Raw genomic sequence first — 20006 nt, forward strand, 5'->3', positions numbered from 1 at the left:
CTGTCATATATGGTGTCAATCATGATTCCTGATCGTCTGGTGTCAACATACTGCCCTGTATGGGCATTCTATAGTGGTTCTATAGTGGTTTGCTAAATTGGTAGCCTACACTCTGTGTAATTGTGCATGCGATTATTGGACGGTAATAGATCTGGTTATATTACACAACACATGACGTCAATTGGAACCACTATAGAATGCCCATACAGGGCAGTATGTTGACACCAGACGATCAGGAATCATGATTGACACCACATATGACAGATAAATCACGAGCACTCCATGTATATAAACTTGTCTAAAGAGTAAGCTGGAGTTTGTAAGCTAGCCCATCCAGGGCGTTGATGATTGCAATGTGCCACTATTTAAATTCTGAGATATACTGCATGTCAGGTGTTAGGTTTATCGCAATGGGAACAACTTGCCATAACATTACGAATGGTTGGTTGTGGAGAATAGCGCGATTCCATATAGGACAAAATTATGTTGTAAAAGAATGAATTGAATTCACGCGCGATCACTCACGACCTGTGATGGTATTTGTTTATCAATTGTGGTTCCGCATTATGATATAGCTTTACCAGATTATTACATCAGGCTGTATTATTGATTTGAAACAATATATGTGAAGAATAACATATTACAAGATGGCGCTCAAAGTCGAGCAGAAGTCCTTCGTCCATTGCATGTAATTGATTTGAATTTAAGTTGCCACGGTAACGGCGATCGTCGACACTGACGAAGGCTGACGCCGAAACGCGTTTGTTGTTATTTTGTCTCGTGAATAAACCGTAAAAGTTTATACCCAACGTGAGTGCTGGCCCTAATTTACTGGAAAGTAAGGAGCTTGAGATAGATATATACACACACAGAGACACACACACACACAGAGACACACACACACAACTTAACTAGAAACTATGTATTACAGAAGTCTGTGCTTGCACATCTTCATTTAAATCTTCCAGCTATTAAAACTTTACACTAATCTGTGCCAGTCTGCTACCCCGGCTGCATATCAGCTCAGGACTCCAGCAATACTGGCTGCACAGAAAGGAAATACATTTTAAAACACAAAGAACAACATGCCTGGATGGGTGAACCAGGCCGCAAGCCATAGAAGACGTCAAAGATCCTGGACCTCTCGCGGCTTCTGAGCGCTCAGAAGCCGCGAGAGGTACCGACGGAGAGAGCGGTGCCCCCTAACCTGAGCAGTTGCCGGGTGAGGCACATACCCAGAACTATTCGGGTATTTTCCCTGTACCAAGAACAAGGTCCAGGTTGTATGTTTTTCGAGATTTTTGTATTAAATACACCATAATTTTGCAGTAGCTTTCTGGTCCTGACGAAAGCTGGGATATAATTTATCCGAGAGCTGAAACATGTAGACCAGTCTCTTCCAACACAGTTATTTGTGCAAACTGTCATAGCACTGTTTTATTTTATCTTGGTATCAAGGTAGCACTTCAATAAATACATATTTGTGCCTTGGTAATCAATCTTAACCATCCCTTTCTTATCACGTGCACTGCATACATCACCCCTTATCATCATTACTGTGGTTTCCCTCGATTCAGACACTATACCAACAGATACATTTGGGACACACATTGAACCAGTATCTACGTCCATCTGGTAGAGGATGGTTCTCTGGTGAAGTTCCCAGGTTCACAAATGATGAAGCGAGCCACTTGGTGTGGGTGATGGGAATCTTTCTCATGCATACACACACCTATTGGCACATTTGGTACTTTGTTGACAGCAGTTAGATTTAGATCAGTATTTACTGAGTGGTGACGTTATGGTCACAAAACTTTTTGACTCACAGTTTTTCTTTTTGTATACATGTCTAAAAACAGATACACAGTCACCTGAAGTTTATTACACCAGAAACAGCTTACCGCAAAAGAGGCATGTTACAATAGAATATGATTGAAAGTTCACAATTATAAGGGAGATCCCTATTGGTAACAGATCACTGCAACAGTGACTCAAATTTAAATGGGAAAATGTCATATTTGAAGGGGAAACCTAAGTAAGTAAAGGCAACAAAAGTGGTATTTTTCTATCGAATAATAGCACAAACAATTAAGTAAACTACACCAAATCCAATCAACATATTTTTCAACATTTTTGAATATTGACAAAACATTCCAAATTACATATGATGATAGGCGTTTGCCCCCTTCAGCCACCACTTTCCTCAAGCACACCTTGTGCTTCCTGAAAAGGAAGATGCACGATTTTTCATCAAAAAAGGGAACAGGTCGAATCCAACCTGCACAATGGATTTCGCTTTACAAAGACACCAGAAATGCATGACCTAAAATTCCATAAAGTAATGAGTTCAGTGCATAAACATGAAAAAGCACTAATGTTCAAGCAATCCATGCATCAGTGAAAAAAAAGTGGCAGCCTGCACACGGGTATTCCCTCTGCAACTCACTTGTCGACTTCTTTCACACCAAGATTGCCAACATCTACAAAAACTTCGAACCACAACCGCTGCAGCCGGACCTCCCAGCTACTCCCACCAACCTCTCGCCCTACCTCCTGACCGACTGGATACCTTTCTGCACCAAAACCACAACATCCATGTTCTGCATCCACTCTGGAACTCCCACCGACCCTTACCCCCACCACACCTTCAACCTCAGGCACAAAGAAATCAGACCCCCACTCACCAGCATCATCAACGTGGCATTCAGCTCCGCCACCTTCCCAGAAACCCGGCAGCGTGCCGAAGTCAAACCACTTCTGAAGAAGCCCACAGTGGACCCATTGGCCCTCAAGAAATAACACCCCATCTCACTCCTCCCTTCCTGGACAAGGTACGGGAGAAAACCGTCACCCACCAACTCAGACTACCTGGAAACCAACCACCTGCTCGATCTCTCCCAATCCAGTTTCCACCCAAATCACAGAAATTGCCCTTATAGCCACCACAGACGACATAAGAGCCATCTTTGAGCGCTGCGAGTCAGCAGCCTTCATCCTCCTCGACTTTTCAGTGGCTTTGGCACCATCTCCCACCACATTCTCATCCAAAGGCTTCACAGCATCTACGGCAACACCCTCAAGCTGCTATCCTCTCTTCTAACGACGCGCTCAGAGAGTCCGCCTCCCGCCATACACCTGCGATGCCAAGAGCATCATCTGCAGCATACCCCAGGGCTCCTCACTCAGCCCTACACTGTTTAACGTCTTCATTACTCCATTAACATCCATCACTTGCAGCCACAGTCTCAACATCATCATCTACGGTGACCACACACAGCTGATACTCTCCCTCACCGAAGACATGGCCAACACCAGAGCGAGCATCCGGGACACCATGACCGACTGGATGATAGCCATCTGCCTCAAAATCAACAGCAAAAAAAACGTAGTTCCTCTTCGGAAGAACCCCCCTCACCGTGGGGTGACTCCTGGTGGCCCTCCGCACTCAGACCAGCACCCACCCCCACCACCCACGCCCTCAACCTCGGAATCCTCCTTGACAGAAAACTCTCCATGAGAGGTCAGATCAATTTGGTTGCTTCCACATGCTTCAACACCCTCAGAATTCTCAAGAAAGTCTTCAGATGGATACCAACCGATACCAGAAGAACCTTCACTCAAGCTCTCATCACCATTCGACTGGACTATGGGTATGCCCTCCATGCTGAACCACCACCCTCCATTTCAAGCTCCTCCAAACAATACAGAATGCAGCAGCAAGAATCATCCGGGACCTGCCCAGATGAGCTCACATCACCACCCACCTCTGTAGCCTGCACTGGTTCCCGGTCAAGAAGAGATGCCACTTCAAGCTGCTCATGCACGCCTACAAAGCCATTCACAACACAGGACCAGAATACCTGAACAGCCTTCTGACCTTCCACCAGCCCACCAGACACCTGGGGTCTGCCGCCCTGGCCCTCGCCTCGGATACCCTCATCCGTCGAACCTGAGCCAGAGGAAGCTCCTACCCCCTCTCAGCCAAAACCTGGAATGACCTCCCCATCCACCTCTGAACATCTACCTCCCTTGCTGACTTCAGGATTAGAGTCAAGATCTGGCTGTTCGAGTAGCTCCACCTCACGCAAGCGCCTGGATACCCCTCGGGTGATTAGCACACTCTACAAGTTCTGATTGATTGACTGACTTCCAATGGGTGGCTGAGTGTCTCAGGTAAACTGGTACCCTTCATAAACTCATGATGCAGGAGCCAACATGCAACTAACCTAAGCGGTCATCACAATAAATATGTACATAGGGATGTGCTGGAAGTGATTCTAACGTTTGAGAGAAGCATTGCCAAAGCAAATAGCTCTTGCATTGAAAAAGCTAGTGAATACCCACTGGCTTTATCAAACCCCGTTTGCACCAAAGCCCTAGCGCACTATTTTAAATTTGAATCTACCATTCTGAAATGCTATCAACTATGTTGGATTAGTTAAAAAGAGCCAACATTATGGATTATGATTAGGGCTCCCGGCATTATGGTATTTATTTTTTTGAAATTTCCATCTGTATTTATCCATATTTATTTTGGGTTTTGTGGAGAAATGAAGCTGAAATTAGTGTATGTCCACATTTATTTAACCGATAAATATGCACTTATGCTCGAATGCCTGCCAGGTTTCAATGCTTTGAACATTTGCAGAAGATAAATCATTGCACTTATATGAAAATATGCAAATTTCAGTAGCAACCTTGTTCATATCTACTGCTGTTAAACCCTCTTTACTAAAACTCCTTTCTTTTTTAACCCCCTTAACTATCAATCCACACAGCTATTGGCCTAGCAGTCATGGCAGACAGTATTTAGAACAAATGTTTTCTGTCTGTATTGATCTGTAAAAATCAGTAAAAATGGAAAACAGGTAGCCTTAATTATGATACACCCATGGTGCTGAATCACACACACCTGTTGCCATTTAGGCATTTTTATTTATTGTTCTAACATGCGAGAGGGCGCGAGAGGGCCATTTTAGAACAGTGTACGTACAAAGATGCGAGAGAACCAAACAAATAAGCAAATGGCCCCGGAAGCACTAAGCAGCTGCTGGACACTCAAAATAAAGTTAAAAAAAAGGGACAGGATGTGGGGCAGAGGCCTTGGAAAACATACATTAAAATAATAAAAAATGTATTTTATGTGGGGCGCGGCAGAACGTTGGAACAAAGGAAGAGTGGGGGATGAAAGAAAGTGGAGAGTAAGAAAAGAGCAAGCAAATGAAGTTGCAAGCAAGGAAAAAAATTGTCTTAAAGTGCTAAAAAATATATACATATTAATTTTTTAGGGGAGAACACAAAAAAGTTCCTTTAAGTCAATAGTGGAAAGCTACCACTTATCTAATCTGAGGCAACAAAGTAACAAGCATTGGCATAGCCAATAGGTCTCGCCTTTGGGACCTTATAAGTGTTTAGTTATCCAGCACAATATCCTTGGTGCAACAACATCAACTGTTGAATGGCTAAACACTTATAAGGTCCCAGAGGCGAGACCTATTGGCTATGCCAATGCTTGTGTTTTAATGCTTCAGATACAATCCTCTAGGACGTTGTGGCCTGACGTCATTCTTTCCTGGATACTATGGACTAAACATTTATGACTTTCAATGAATATCATGCACGGCCCTGCCATGTGCCACGCATTTCAGTACTTGTGCCCACAGCTCTAAAATGAAATGCATTTGTCATGCAATTATTAGGCCTGTGTGCCATAACAGCTTTATTACCAGCACAAGCAGAGCCTGAAGGCGATTAGGGGAGAGGTTTCCATGCACACACCTGTGATGTGGTGAAATTACATGGATGTGCTTCTTCCTGCAAACCGTCAACTGGCAATGCGGCATAAGTGCAGTTAACTGTCTATCCTTAATTGATGAATGTCCACGTGTAGTTTAACCCATAGAACCCCATTATGGCATCAACACACCAAGAAACACGTGAAAGTCTCATTGAGGGTACATGCTGCCAACACTGCTGGTTGGACACTGTATGGAGACCAGTTGGACTGCCACCAAGATGCCAAGCCACCCTAGATTACCTCCCCTAGTAACCAAAACCCTTCCTCACAGTGCACAAAAACAAGACGCACCCGGGTGTTCTGTGCCACAATAAACCGTGGCATTTATTAAACAAGTAGAAGTAACTTGAGCAACAAAAGTTGACGAAATTCCGTACGAAAATTAAAAGCCAAGTTTGGCCAAAATTATTCTTGTTCTAAACCAGTAACGTTCTTGGTCACTGCAGTGGTTTATTCTTGGTTTCATTTTTTTAGATGAGTAAAGAATACTAAATGTTTCTTTCTGTGTCTGAAGCATTCTTTTTGCAGATTCATAATATTATTGGGCCAAATGAGTTATGTTTGAGACTAAATGAGCTCAAATAAATACTTGAAATCGGTAATTTTGTCTAATGGGAGTTTACTGTTGTCATGTGATGTTGGCAGCCATTGATGAGGGAGAAGGGAGGCAAGAAAGCGGGACAGCAAGTGGGGAGGAGAGTGGTGACACGGGAGAGAGGAAAAAGGATAGGCATTGTGGGGCAAACGAGAGGGAGGGACAGAGACGAGAGAGGCCCGAGAAAGATTCCAGCGAGTGCAAAGGGAGGGGACAGAAAATGAGAAGAATGCAATTCAAGAAGCGAGAAAAACAAGCGCTGCTAGACAAGCGTGACCCGCGTCTGCGAAAGTTAAAGTCCATCTACAGCGTTTACCTTACGGGAGCGAGCAGCGGCGGGCGCGATAATTGCAAACAGATGGCGCCGCTGCTCGCTCCCGCAAGGTAAGCGCCGTACATGCACGAGGGCTCACTGGAAACAGTGCAGTACATGCACACATTTCCACATTTCCAAATAAGTACGGAGTGGTTCCAAAAGGTCACTCCAAAGCAGCGCTTGCGTGCAGCGTAGGCAAGATCTAAAAATGATCCAGGGGTGGGGGGAAACAATCAATTGAATAACAAGCAGAGAATTGAGATATACAAGAATGCCAAGCAATGGCCTGACCCAAAATCGAGGCTATGTATCGTAATGTACACAACAGGCCTTCAACAATATCAGAAAACATAACCTGCTTCTGAACTAGACACCTGCAGAACAGCATGCAACCTCACTTCCCCATGCTGATGTTCTTTTCTGAAGCAACTGCTTACTCTCAGCCTGTAATCGGAGGTAGAAATACAAACATAGAGAATCGTTCCTAAAATTGCCAGTATATTCACTTATTATACCCAAAGTTTTAAATAAAAAATACTCGGGGGACAAAAAACTGTCATTTTCTGCAATGTAGATTTGGTCCGTCCCAAGTCATACAAATGTCAGTAAACGTATAATAAGAATAATAAAGAAAAGATAAGGAAAAAAAGAAGGGAGATACTTTTCAACAAGGTATTTTAACAGAGTGTTCACTATATTTTCCCTTCAGTCCTCTCGATAGTCAGTAAGGTGTTAAGTAAAATCAGAACAACTCCAATAGATGTGCATTAGGAAAAGGAGAAAGCCTGTCATAAAACGCACACTTCACCTAAGAACTGTGAAGCTACCCTAAACAAATGACAACGAATCTATATCCCGAGTCAGTCAGATTTTAAAGCACAGAACCACCATATAAAACAAACTTTAAAATAAAAACTAGCATATGGTCAGCCAGTCATACACAAAAACATAAAAGTGGAAACGTGTCAACTTAAATATTCAACTAGGAAGATACTGTAGGAACGACAACAAATGGCCTGTAAATAATCACGCGATGGCAACAAGAGAAAACTGAAAGGCTACTGTAGTCGATTTTCCAGTGTTGAATTCTATGTAGTCCTGCAAGTTGCTCATGCATTCCCTTGGAGTCAGGCAGGGAAAGCAGAGCCACACCAAAGTATCAAATTCATTGAGGAGTCCATCCTTTTCTGTAATAAGAGCTACTTATGTTCAGTGAAAATCCACCCATGCTACTAATATTAGAGATGTAATAGTAATCACATTAGACCATGTTACATTAGTGGCCACAACATGCAAGATTGCAAGCAGTGATCACCCCGGTGCATCAGGCATGGTTGGCAGCAGGAATGAAAAAAATGCTTTGTCAATGTGGAATGCCTCTACATGGGCAACACAGAACAGCCACAGGTGCAATGCCCCTAGCACCGAGCAAGTTATCATTAATATTATTATTATTATTAAGTGCTCGCCAACACAGTTTGATTTTTACCACTCAAATGTCAGCTCTAAATATATAATGGGAATTCAACCATTTCCCCCCAAATATCAACTTACTTAAAATACACACATTTTCATCTCCAATACACGTTTTTCAGTTGTAGTATGCATATATTAATTAAACCAAGCAAAAGCTTCTAATTTAGTTCACAAGGCAGGACACAGGAGAGTTACTTACAGGTGGCTGGTGGGCTACCACTACCCACTCGCTGGAGAGGCCTGCATTAGCCATTCATGAGACATAATGGCAAAAGGAGGGGCCTCTTGTAAAATGGGCAATCAAAACAATTTGGGGGGAAAACGTGGCTTGTAAAAAAACATAGTAGATTCACACACACATAAAAAATATATATATATTATCTACTGGCGGTCGCCAGTAGATAGTTATAGTTAGGACCGTGTTTCCATAGGAAATCTGAAAATTCTATTTAGAATAACTATGGCGCCGGTTGACGGATCCTCGCGAAATTTTCAAAACTAATGGGGCGCTCAGCTCCTACCCTGGAAGTCTCGGGGTGATTCGTCAAGCGGGGGCTGAGAAAAAAAGGGGGGTCCGAAAACACATTTTCCCCATGCATTTTCCCATATGACCTTTAGTCGAAGGTACAGCCCGAACGGCTGAACAGAATTACTTGAAATTTGGCAAAGAGTTAGTCCTCAGGTAAGGCATGTGCCTTTTGCATATATGGTGTCAACCTGTTCAGTAGTTCCTGAGAAAATTGAAGTTAAAAGTACATAAATATCTATATGCGCGCACCTTAACGTGCGCGAGCGTAATTGTGATTGGTGGTTACATGTCAGTCAACACTCGAAATCAGGAAGTGTTGTCCGCCATTTTGTGTGTGACAGTGAAAAAGAAAGGTGGAGAACGTGAAAAGGGGACAGGGTACAGAGTTCCTGACCCCCTAGCTTTTGTCAGGAGGTCCCTGAAGGACCCCGAAGGGTGAAAAAAAAATTTTTTTATTTTTTTTTTTTATTCGCGAGGTGCACCCACGGCGGAAAAAAATCATTAAAAAAATAGAATTAAAAAATCAAATTTAAGTGTTTAGATGTTAGGTAGCTCTAAAAAGAGCCGTTGTGTTAATTGAGGAACAGAGGAACAAAAAAACATGAAAAAAATTATGGGGTGCCGCATGTGTGCTGCTGTATCTTGCTCTCCATTAGGGGAATGCTGGTGTCACCATAAGAGAGAAGAGCATTGCACGCATTGCACCGTATATGCAACCTCTTGAACAGAGGGTGTATATCCAGAGGAACAGAAGCAGGTGAAGCTGCCGTCGCAGATGAAGTGCTCGGCTGAGCTGCCGATGATGTGCTCGGCTGAGCTGCTGCGGATGTGCTCGGCTGAGCTGCTGGAGGGTTGTCTCTAGCAGCTCGAGCAAAAGCCACAGGATGTACTCCTTTAACGTGCCTGATCATAGTGAAAATACTAAAAGAGTATTTCTTTTTAGGATCTTCTCTTGATAAGACAACACCACAAATAGTGCAGGTGACTTTTGGAGCATTCACCTTCTTCTGCCCCTCTGGAAATGTAAAAAATTGCCATATAAAAGAGTCTTTCTGTTTCCTCTGTCTCTGTAGCACAAGGGTCTCCTGCTCACTCCCAGAAGATGACTGCTGCTTTGCCATTCTCAAGTACTGGAAAAGCTGCTCAGCTCCTTCTCCCAGGGAATCAAAAGAAATAATGAGGGGAGTGGGTGTGGTGTTGGAAGTTTCTGAAACTACTATAAACCAATGAAAAGTGTGGTTTCTTAATCACATGACCTGAAACTACTATACACCAATGAAAAGTGTTGTTTCTAAATCACACGACTTGCCGTGCGTGCACCGTCCGCGCACGGTGCGCGCACGCAGCACGCACGTACGGAGCATGCGAGCATGCGCGTACGGAGCACGCACGACGTACGCATGCGCACACCGTGCGCGCACGGTCAAAAAAGCTTAAAAAAAAAAAAATTTAAAGTGTTTATAGAAGATATTAACTATGCTGTTCAACTTTATCCAAATTAAAAAATAAAATAAAAAAAAGAGCTGAGCCATTCCATATTACAGGATAAAGTCAATCTATAACTATATACATAGGTATCTTATTGTAAAATAAATATTTAAAAAATACATTCATAAATTAGCATTTAAAAAACCTTGCAAATTCACTGAAAAAAACATAGGTTTCACACATGGTGTAGTTAGCTGGACATTTCACTCGTACAAAACCATTGAAATTCCCCCGTTATAGTTAGTTCAGCTAACTATAACTCGCGCGTCCGCAATCCACTGCTGATGATGTCACATATTACATCACTCATGACATGGTCAGTGACATCACTCATGACATCACTGATGACATCATCCATGTGATAAATTATCACATCTTCTCACACCCTAATATAACCTTTGATACACCGACTCAAAATTTCAGAGTTCCATTCTCAAAACCATACATACATCATCATCCATTGAGTATGGGTTTCTGAACAATTTTAATATGTTTAATATATATAGGGAAAGGCCTGTTGAAGAATAAGTGGGTGTACAAGTGTGTAAATGGATGATTTTCTGTGGTGCGTAACTGACTCTATAAGTGAGTCATTAAATGTATCTTACTGCAGACTAGTGACTAAACTCTGTAAATGTCTGTACGTGTCTGTATGTTGGTGTATAAGTGGCTGCATGGTTTTGTGAATAGCTATATGAGTGTCTATATGAGTTATTGATTGCTTGTCTCAGTATCTGTATGGGTTCCTGAGTGTTTGTGTGGGTAGGGTGTGTGTGTGTGTGACTATGCATAGATGTGTGAGTGGGTGATTCTATGGGTGCATGGTTTTAAGAGTACATCTGTGATGGACTGTATGGTTGAGTGAGTGTATGTATGGTTGTGTTAGGGATTGAATGTATATCTCAGTGGTACATTTGTGACTAACTACATATGTGAAAGGCAGTATATATGCGTGTAAGAGTATATAAGTGGGTAGATGTGAGAGTGTGTGATTGTGAGAGTGACTGTATGGGTGAGTATGTGCTTGTATCAATGATTCTATAAGAGCGTAAGAATGTGGTACTATTTTTATGAGTAAGTGAACTTGAGTGTGTATAACCGCATAGGTTAGAGTAAATGGGAGTGTGATTATTTGCTTGACTGACTAGGTGTGAGAGTACCTCTATGGATGATTGGTGGTGTGTGAGTGTCTATATAGGTGTATAAATGCATATGATAGTCTTGTATGGAGTGACTGTAAGTATGAGTGACTGTACAGGTGAATGAGTGGAGGTGTATGTAGACCTAAGAGTTAATAAGTGGGTATGTAGTTATTGGTATTGGAGTATGTATGGTTTTGAGAATGGAACTCTGAAATGTTTAGTCGGTGTATCAAAGGTTATATTCGGGTGTGAGAAGATGTGGTAATTTATCACATGGATGACGTCATCAGTGATGTCATTTGAGATGTCATCAGTGATGTCATGAGTGATGTCACTGACCATGTCATGAGTGATGCAATATGTGACGTCATCAGCAGTGGATTGCGGGCGCGCAAGTTATAGTTAGCTGAACTAACTGTAACAGGGGAATTTCAATGGTTTTGTACGAGTGAAATGTCCAGCTAACTATAACATGTAACATATAAACCTATGGTTTTTTCAGTGAAGTTGCAAGGTTTTTTTAAATGCTAATTCCTAACTATAACATGTGTGAAACCTATGGTTTTTTCCAGTGAATGAATGAATGAATGAATATATATATATATATACACACACACATATATACACACACATACATATATTAGCTTTGAAGGGACTTAACACTCATTTAAAGGGGAGCTTTTGAGCATGGGATAAATGCTTTCATTTGGCCTAATTAGAGTAATCCTCTTATCAGCCCGGTTGTGATGAGAAACTGTTTGAGGGCCGTCCTTCACAGAGCAGCACCACAGTCAGTGTGGTGGAAAGAATGAAGCTAAAAAGTAAGGGGGATCATATATAAAAGAGGCAAGAAATATATATCTCTGCAAAACGGATAAGCAGATGTTAGGAGCACTGGAAAGCCTGGGTGCACGATTGGGTTGAACAATGGTTATACAGGGGACCTTTCTGATATAATTACAAAACAGTGGTCCCGGTGTATCCATTAAAATACAATTACATTTCAGAGGCACCGAGATAAAAGGGGAGTGTTTCAAAGGGGCCTCAATATATTTACAGACTCCTTTATCAGAAGGAAACGCTAGGGAAACAGGTTCTGGAGATAGTTCTTCCCAATGTTTCGAGACATATGGTTAAAGCTCGTGGGCTGGCCCTTTAACTGCAGCTCATTGGCTCTTGTAACCCAGATTTGTAAATACCTAGCACGAGTTATTCCTTTAAACAACTGAATGCACGCCAGTTAATTTTATTAGGAAAGCGTTACATTGGCCTGCAAATACACCCAGCGGACCTTGAAATCACTGCATGCGATAAGTTGTTTTTTTCCAGGTGTGTTTAGAGTGCACTTTATGCCGATAATAATCGAGCCAGTCGGGTTTAAACGTGTGTCATATCACTATGCATAACGGCTCACTATTCACAGTGTGTACTAGCAGGTAACACACTAAAACAAGGATGAATAAAGCCCGCGCCATCAAGGCTCCATTCTCCTGGGTGCAAAGCGGCCTCGGTTGGTTCGTCTGGCAGAACGATAAGCCATTTTCCCGAGCAGCAAAGGGGCAGAGAAACGAGGTAACCCGGGCGTCTACAGCGGCGATTACTAACAATATCTCGGCTCATACCAGATTTCGGAGGGAGGGGGGCGGGGAGGAGGAGGTTGAGCCCGGCAGATAGGGCCACGGGTTGCTGAAAGAATTCCTCCCTTTCTACTTGATGAGACACCCACTAAAGGGGATAAAATGAAAGGCTGCTTCTGAACAGATTATACGTGCACCCTCTGGCGGTATTTTCATATAGCAAGGTGGCGTGGGTGGGGCATGTGGGGTGGGGGCTGCTGCCTGAGGTGTCGGTCCTGCTCCCTCCTGCCTACACCGGAGCTCTCCCCTGCTGCACTGCAGAGGCGCCATCTTCCCGGCTCCGTCTTTCATCCGTCTGCGCGCACAACATGAAGGCCCGAGCCCGCGCCGCACGGACAGGTTCAGCGCAGCTGCTGAGGGCGGGAGGTTCACCGCGAGAGCACACATTCCCGGACAAACACTCATTTCCGGCCCTCTGTTTACCTCCCCCGCCCCCCATCCAAGCCACTCTCCGCAGGCTCCACCTGACCAGGCTCATCTTGGGGAGCCCAGCGCCAAGGCCAGCTGCCGCCCAAGGGAATAAACATCGGCTTTTTACTGCACTTACACACGAGCACAGCGTAATGTGTACCAAAAGCATCTCACCGGGAGCGACTGCCAACTGTGCCCCACAAACCATCCTCCGCGAATCACTAAGACACCTAATGGGGAGGTCGACAGCCCGGCTGCTCCTCACACACCAGAGGTTAGCAAATACGAGACGAAATCCCACAGGGAATTTATCTCACAAGTTGTTGGCAGGTGTGTTGAGGTGCTTCACACACGGAGGCGGCCCCTCTGCGTCTCACACACCCCATGCTCACAGGTGTGGGAGGGAAGGGGGTGACAATCCAGAGGTAAGTGGACCTCAGAAGTGCAGGAGGCACATCAGTGGGTTCTGCAGGTGGCACCTCAGTGGGTTCTGCAGGTTTGCAGAGCGCACTATCTGTGGAGTTTATTCTGGCACTGAGCACCACATCCAGGTCGGGACTACTTACTCCAAAGGCCAGGCCCAAGAATTCCAGATGTGAGGAGGCGGGCCTCACGAGTAGTGGCAAGTCGCGCAACGCTCGGAGCGATGTAAAAGGCCCAATGCCGGATCTGGTTTTCCCTGAGGGAGTCCACCCCTCTGCACCTCACACCACGAGGCTTGCAGGTGTGCAGGGGGAGCCGACAAGCAGAGAAGAAAGATGACCTTTTCATCTCACCCCAGAAGAGCAGGGGTCACCTCATATGTTGGCAATCGTGCAGCGTCAGAGAGGTTCTCCTATGGGTATGCTGACCCCTGAATCTCACACCTTCTGCATTTCACCCAAATTATCACCATTAAAGTACTTTCGTTTGATCACATGACCATAAAAGTGCAAATGCAATAAATACAATACATAAAATTACCAGCCGTCATAGGTGAATAGTGCCATGACCAATGAATGGCCAATCATTTTGTCAAGTGGAGGTTCATAACCAAGAAAGCCAATCACACACACACACACCTGCTGTCGCCATGAGCTCAGCAGGACACAGCAGCGGACGACAGTGCCCTGTACCACTAACTACACGCTGGCAGGGTGGAAGGAATGGGGGGGGGGGACTTTGTAGATCAAACGGGGATGGGGGCTGTCCTCAACAAAGGAAGAACACTACACCCATATCTTTCATTTTCTCGGTAGGCCACCCCCCACTGCACCCGAGGATGGCGGCGGTAGCATGCATCTAGGGTGCATGCCACGGGGACTCTATACACCCCCCCCCCCCCCCGTCTCACACAGATGGGAGAGGCGGGGCAAGTTCTGTAATCAATAACTGTGGCCTCGATGACGCTCATGTTAAATAGCTCCTTTGTGAGCCTCAGCTGCCTTTCTGGGCGCATTACATGCAGACAGTAACGTTTCAATACTGGGGAGGTGGGGGCGCCGCCGCCAGCCCCCTCACCGACAGTCTTTCTGATGTCATTACCGCTGGCAGTGATCGAACCACACAGAACCCTCTGACAGCGCTGTTACTGGGCGAGGACTGGAGACGGGGTGCGAGGCGGGAGCCCCCACCCTGCTCCGAGACAGAGACGTCTATCGACGCCGCCATCCCCTGCAGGACCACGGCTCTCGAACCCCCGGCGAGGAGGGCCGGCGACGTGTGCACCGAGCCTCACACCGCCGAAGAAAGGCACTACAATGGAAGGAAAGGGACGGGCTTGTCCTACGTCGCATCCAAGGGATTTGTTACAAGTCGAACAATGCCTTGCAAGAAACCGGGTCCACAGCAAACAAGCTGCGAGGGGGGGGGAAAACACAGGCTACACACTCACCTACGAGGAGCAATCACTTAATACCTACTGTCAGGAAGAGCAGACAGTAAGCACAAACTGAGCTCCTCCACTGGTGTACATGCGTGGCTCAGTCCATGCTCACGAGTGGGAGCAACGTAGACAGCATCAACAGGCAGTCAGTCACCCCCACCTATGCTCTGAATTCACAATAGCATCACCTGAGGCACAGAGTATGAGAGGCGCCCTCACAGCCCGACGTGGAAATATACAAATGATAACAAGAAAGGGCCCACGGGTGTAATTCAGCACAACAGCCCCAGTAGTGTAGGAGGGCACAAAAAGCGAAGTAAAAAGGAAGAGAGGACACTACATAAAGTGTGCTACTTAGCTGGGAGATGTACCACCTAGGTGGGTGCACATATCAAGCAGCCTGTACTACGGGTGAATGTATTGGGGTATGAAGCTCCATTACGAAGGGGGTACACATATACATGTTGCACACCCGGTCGGGCCTGTAGGAGGCACAGGGACTGCACTGGAGCAAGAAGGGGGCGCTATATCAAGGGCGCACACAGCTAGATGCATATGCCAAGCTGGCAGTAGTATCATGGTGGCACACAGCGGGGGGAAGCATATGCCAAGCTGGCGGTATTAAATGGCGGGGAGTTACAGGGGCGAAGCTACAATTGATGCAGCAGGTGCAGTGGCACCTGGCCCCAAGCTTCTAAAGGGCCCAACGAACCTTGAAAATGTATGCATTTTACTAACCTGGCAGCAGTCAATGGACAATTGTCCTTGCTTGCACCAGGGCTCATGGCTTTCATTGCTACGCTATGGTGGTATATGGCAAGCCGACAAAACCATAGCTGAATATACACCACGGAGATAACGTATCCTGTTGCAGGTGGGGGACATAACACATGGACGGGAGACTCACAGGTACATGTGCACGAATCCACATCCGGCTGGCAGGGCACCGCGGGGGCACACACACAGCTATCCGCCACTGTAACACGCCCGCCACTGTAACACGCTCGCCACTGTAACACGCTCGTTGTATACATCACAGCGACGATCTCTTGTACACGGAATAATACACGACCGAGCAACCTAGGTCAGCACACAGGGTGGAGGCACCCAGCGAACAGCGAGAGAACACACAGATGAGATCATATAGCCATCGAGAGCACAGCTCCATGAGTCGGGGCACCAACCCGTGTACAGGGAGATTCCGGACGGACCGGCTATAGCCTCGTCCACATCAGCGCCACTCGCTCCGTGTACCAGTCGGGAAGGGGGCGATCCTCCCACGGAAAGCAGAGAGCACAGCACACGGCGGCGTCTTACCTCCAGCGCCCGGGCCCTGGCGGCGCAGGCGAGCAGCAACAACAGCGGCAGCATCGCGCCGCACACAGCTCCGGCCATCCGGACTCCCAGCATCGGCTCGGCGGTTCTACGGCGGTCCTCCCGGGGCTGCGGCTGAGCAGGGCTCGGAGACCAGACACACTGAGGCGGGGGCAGCGGCCGGGCTGAGCGAGGCAGGCACAGCTCTCCTACAGGCGTCGTCAGCTGATCCTCGGCACTTTCCAACAGCGACCTCTAGCACCCAGCGACGGCGCTGCAGGCAATGGGGGCGGAGCGGGTTTGTGCCTCACCGGGGAGGGGAGGGCGGGGCACGTCTCGCAGGCAGGCACAATAGACGCATTCCTGCTTCACCCGTGACCGGGGCGGGCGGAGCTCAGGTATTTGCCCATCCACCCCCGATAGCACCGCGCGCATCGGTGGATCTCTAGCTAAATTGCTGCTGGTTACCACAAGAAGCAGTTGCAACTGTGGTAAGCACAGTGGGAGCGAACCAAAACTGCTATGCTCGGGGAAATCCAGTTCACTAGTAATTAACTGGTTTATATTCGTTCCCGTAGCCAGCTACGGCGCCTGTGGGTGTTCTGAGACCTCCGAGCCCACAAGGAGCGAATGTACCATGTAGACCGGGTTGTTTGGATAGGCAAACCCGTGGCTGTACCGCGCACCTCAACACCAGACACACGCAGAGCCGAGCACAGTATCTGTCAGTGTGAGCTGTCAGTGTCAATTACCATGTTGCCCAGGTCCACGATTGGCTAATTAGGCCAGCCCCAGGCTTTTCTTCGAATTCTCGTAGTCCTAGTTCAAAATAAGACCGCGCGTCACAGAATTCCAAGAAAAAACGGGCTTGGCCTAACTAGCCACGCATGGACTTGGGAAATCGTGACCTGTATGTCGATGGGTGGATTAAGTGGCGAGTTAAAAATGGATTAATGTGTTAGTGTGTGGATGGATCTAGGCATATTACACAGTTCGATGTCTCAGACACCAGTAGCAACTGTATTATAAATATGCAAAGAGTGACCACCATTGGATCAGTGCAAGCATTACAAATGGGCTGGGTACTGTAGTGCCAAGAATATCCGCATTTTATATAAAGAATTACTAACATAATGCCAGTACAAGTAGTCCACTAAGAGTGGAGAGCATTGTTCTTATTCGTTGTTATGCAGGTGTGTTGAGCGCACTATTTCCCGGGAGGATATCTTGGCACTGAACAGGTAGACGTGAGTCTGGCCACACCAAGGGCCTAGTGGGGCTACTTGAAAAGCCAGGTATTCAGCTTCTTGCTGAGTTCAAGAAGTGAAGAGGGGTTCTTATGTCAGGTCGTTCCACGCTTTATGAGCAAAATAGGAGAAGGTTCAACTGCCGCATCTGATTTTCCGTATGAGGGGTATTTATTCCAGAAATCCAGACGAGCGGAGGTGTCTGGAAGGTTCGTCAAAGCAGATGCGATTGTTGGGGTATGCTGGGCCAGTGTTATGCAGTGCCTTGAAAGTGTAGGTGAGCAGTTTGACTTGTTCTCGTTTGGGAATGGGGTGCCAGTGGAGCCTTTTCTGGTGTGGTGTCATGTGAGTGCCACGTGGGAGGTTGAGAGAGATTCTGGCCGCCGAGTTCTGAATGGTCTGCAGTCTTCTAGTGAATTTTTTGTCGATCCCGGCATAGTGTGTGTTTCCCCGTAGTCCCGCTTCCTTGTGAGCAGGGCGTGCATGGCGGTTTTCCGGGTGTTGATTGGGAGTCATTTGAAATTCTTCCTCAGAATTTTCAGGGTATGGAAGCCTGAGGCGGTGACGGCATTGACTTGGGCGGTCATGTTGAGTTTGCTGTTGATCCCAAGGTTCTTAGTGTGGGGGCTAAGGTCTCGGTTCTACCTCTGATGGCCCCAGGTCTAGTCCCCCGGTGATGAGCTCTTCCCAAAGATTACGATTAAGGACATGTCCGTGTTCAGCTTTAGACAGTTGTTCTTCATCCAGTGGGCGAGTTCAGTCATGCAGATATTGAACTTGATCCGGGTATTGGGCTTCTTGTCCGTGAGGGAGAGAGTAAGTTGCGCATGATTGGCATAGGGGAGTACATTGATGTTTTGAGTGCTGATAGTGTTGTCTAGAGGGGTTATGTATGCATAGAAGCGAGTCAGGCTTAGGGAGCATCCTTGCAGAGCTCCTCAGATAAAGCTGCAGGCGTCCGAGGTGTACAGTGCCAGGCTTACTGACCGTGCCCCTCTAGTCACTAAAGAGCAGATCCTCTGAAGTGCATGTCCTTTTGTTCCAATGTCGTGAAGGCATCGGATGAGGATGCGGTTGGAGGCTGTGTCAAATGCTGCAGAGAAGTCCAGGAGGATGAGGACCACCATGTCTGCTCTGTCCAGAGTCATGTGGATGTCATCCGTGGCAACAATGAGGGCAGTTTCCATGCTGTGGTTGGGTCTGAAACCAGACTGCATGATGTCAAGGAGTTGGTGGTTGTTTAGGTATTCGGTGAGGTGTCTGTTAATGATTTTCGCAGAGACCATGGCGGATGGTAGCAGGGAGAGCAGCTTGGAGTTGGCTCGCATTGAAGGTTCCGCAGAGGGTTTGTTCAGCGTTGGGAGGACAGGTGCATTTTTCCAAGCATCTGGGAATGTCCTGGAAGAGGTGGAGGCATTCAGAATGGGTGTGAGTATGGCGCTGATGGCATGGTGGGGTCAGGGGTCAAATGGAGCCCCTGAGTGGATGGACGTCATAGTGGCTGGGGTGATGACAGGCCATGTGGTTAGCATCGGTACTTTGGATAAAATCGGTAGGTGTATAGAGAGGTCTGTTGGCATTGCTCTAAGAGTGCATACAACATGTTAAGAATTACGGCTGTTATGCCAGGAGTGAAAACAAAAATGCTAATAATGTACACAATATATAAGCAATTGCCACCATTATACATGTTCACACTTCCCTTAGTAATTCACAGGGCTTAATTTGATGCAGTGTGGACCACCGGCACATATTTTTCTGCATCATATATTTACAGTGCGCAAGAGAGGGCAAAATACACAGATCAGAAGGATGGAGGAAGAGAAAGACAGCTAAACTGTCACAAAGGTAGAAAGCTTCTAGAGTGACATAAAGGGCCAGGGAGAGTCTGGTAGATGATTAAAGAGGCATGAGGTGGACTTAAGACTACCAGCCTTGGTGTGTGGCACAGCAATTTTTAATAGCACCATCTGTTGTCTTCTGAGCAAACTTCGGGCACCGGCACTCTTTATTTTACAAATTAGGCACTGGAATTCCTAATGAATGATCTGACTGGCATCAAAAAGCATTGCTCCTAACTGCATTTTTAGATTTGCTACACAAGCGATCAGTCCCACTAGATGCCATTCTGAAAACAGCTCATACTCAGGTCTTTACTGAAGGTCCCTCTGATGTCTTCAGAAGAGTGTA

At 46.3% G+C, this 20006-nt stretch overlaps 1 protein-coding gene across 4 annotated transcripts in view; it reads right to left on the minus strand.

The window, feature by feature from the left end:
• APP (amyloid beta precursor protein) overlaps positions 1–16945 on the minus strand; it is a 522694-nt gene extending 505749 nt beyond the window's left edge. For 2 of the 4 annotated variants that reach the window (XM_085623077.1, XM_085623076.1), the window contains exon 1: positions 16573–16854. In XM_085623077.1, coding sequence (XP_085479203.1) covers positions 16573–16665 — 93 coding nt within the window. In that variant the 5' untranslated portion in view covers positions 16666–16854. Of the gene's footprint in view, positions 1–16572 lie in introns of all 4 variants that reach the window. The other 2 variants (XM_085623075.1, XM_085623078.1) reach the window with 2 other exon arrangements.
• Positions 16946–20006: the final 3061 nt, after the last annotated feature.

The sequence above is a fragment of the Triturus cristatus genome, chromosome 8 (assembly GCF_964204655.1).
Source record: "Triturus cristatus chromosome 8, aTriCri1.1, whole genome shotgun sequence".
Classification (NCBI taxonomy): Eukaryota; Metazoa; Chordata; class Amphibia; order Caudata; family Salamandridae; genus Triturus; species Triturus cristatus.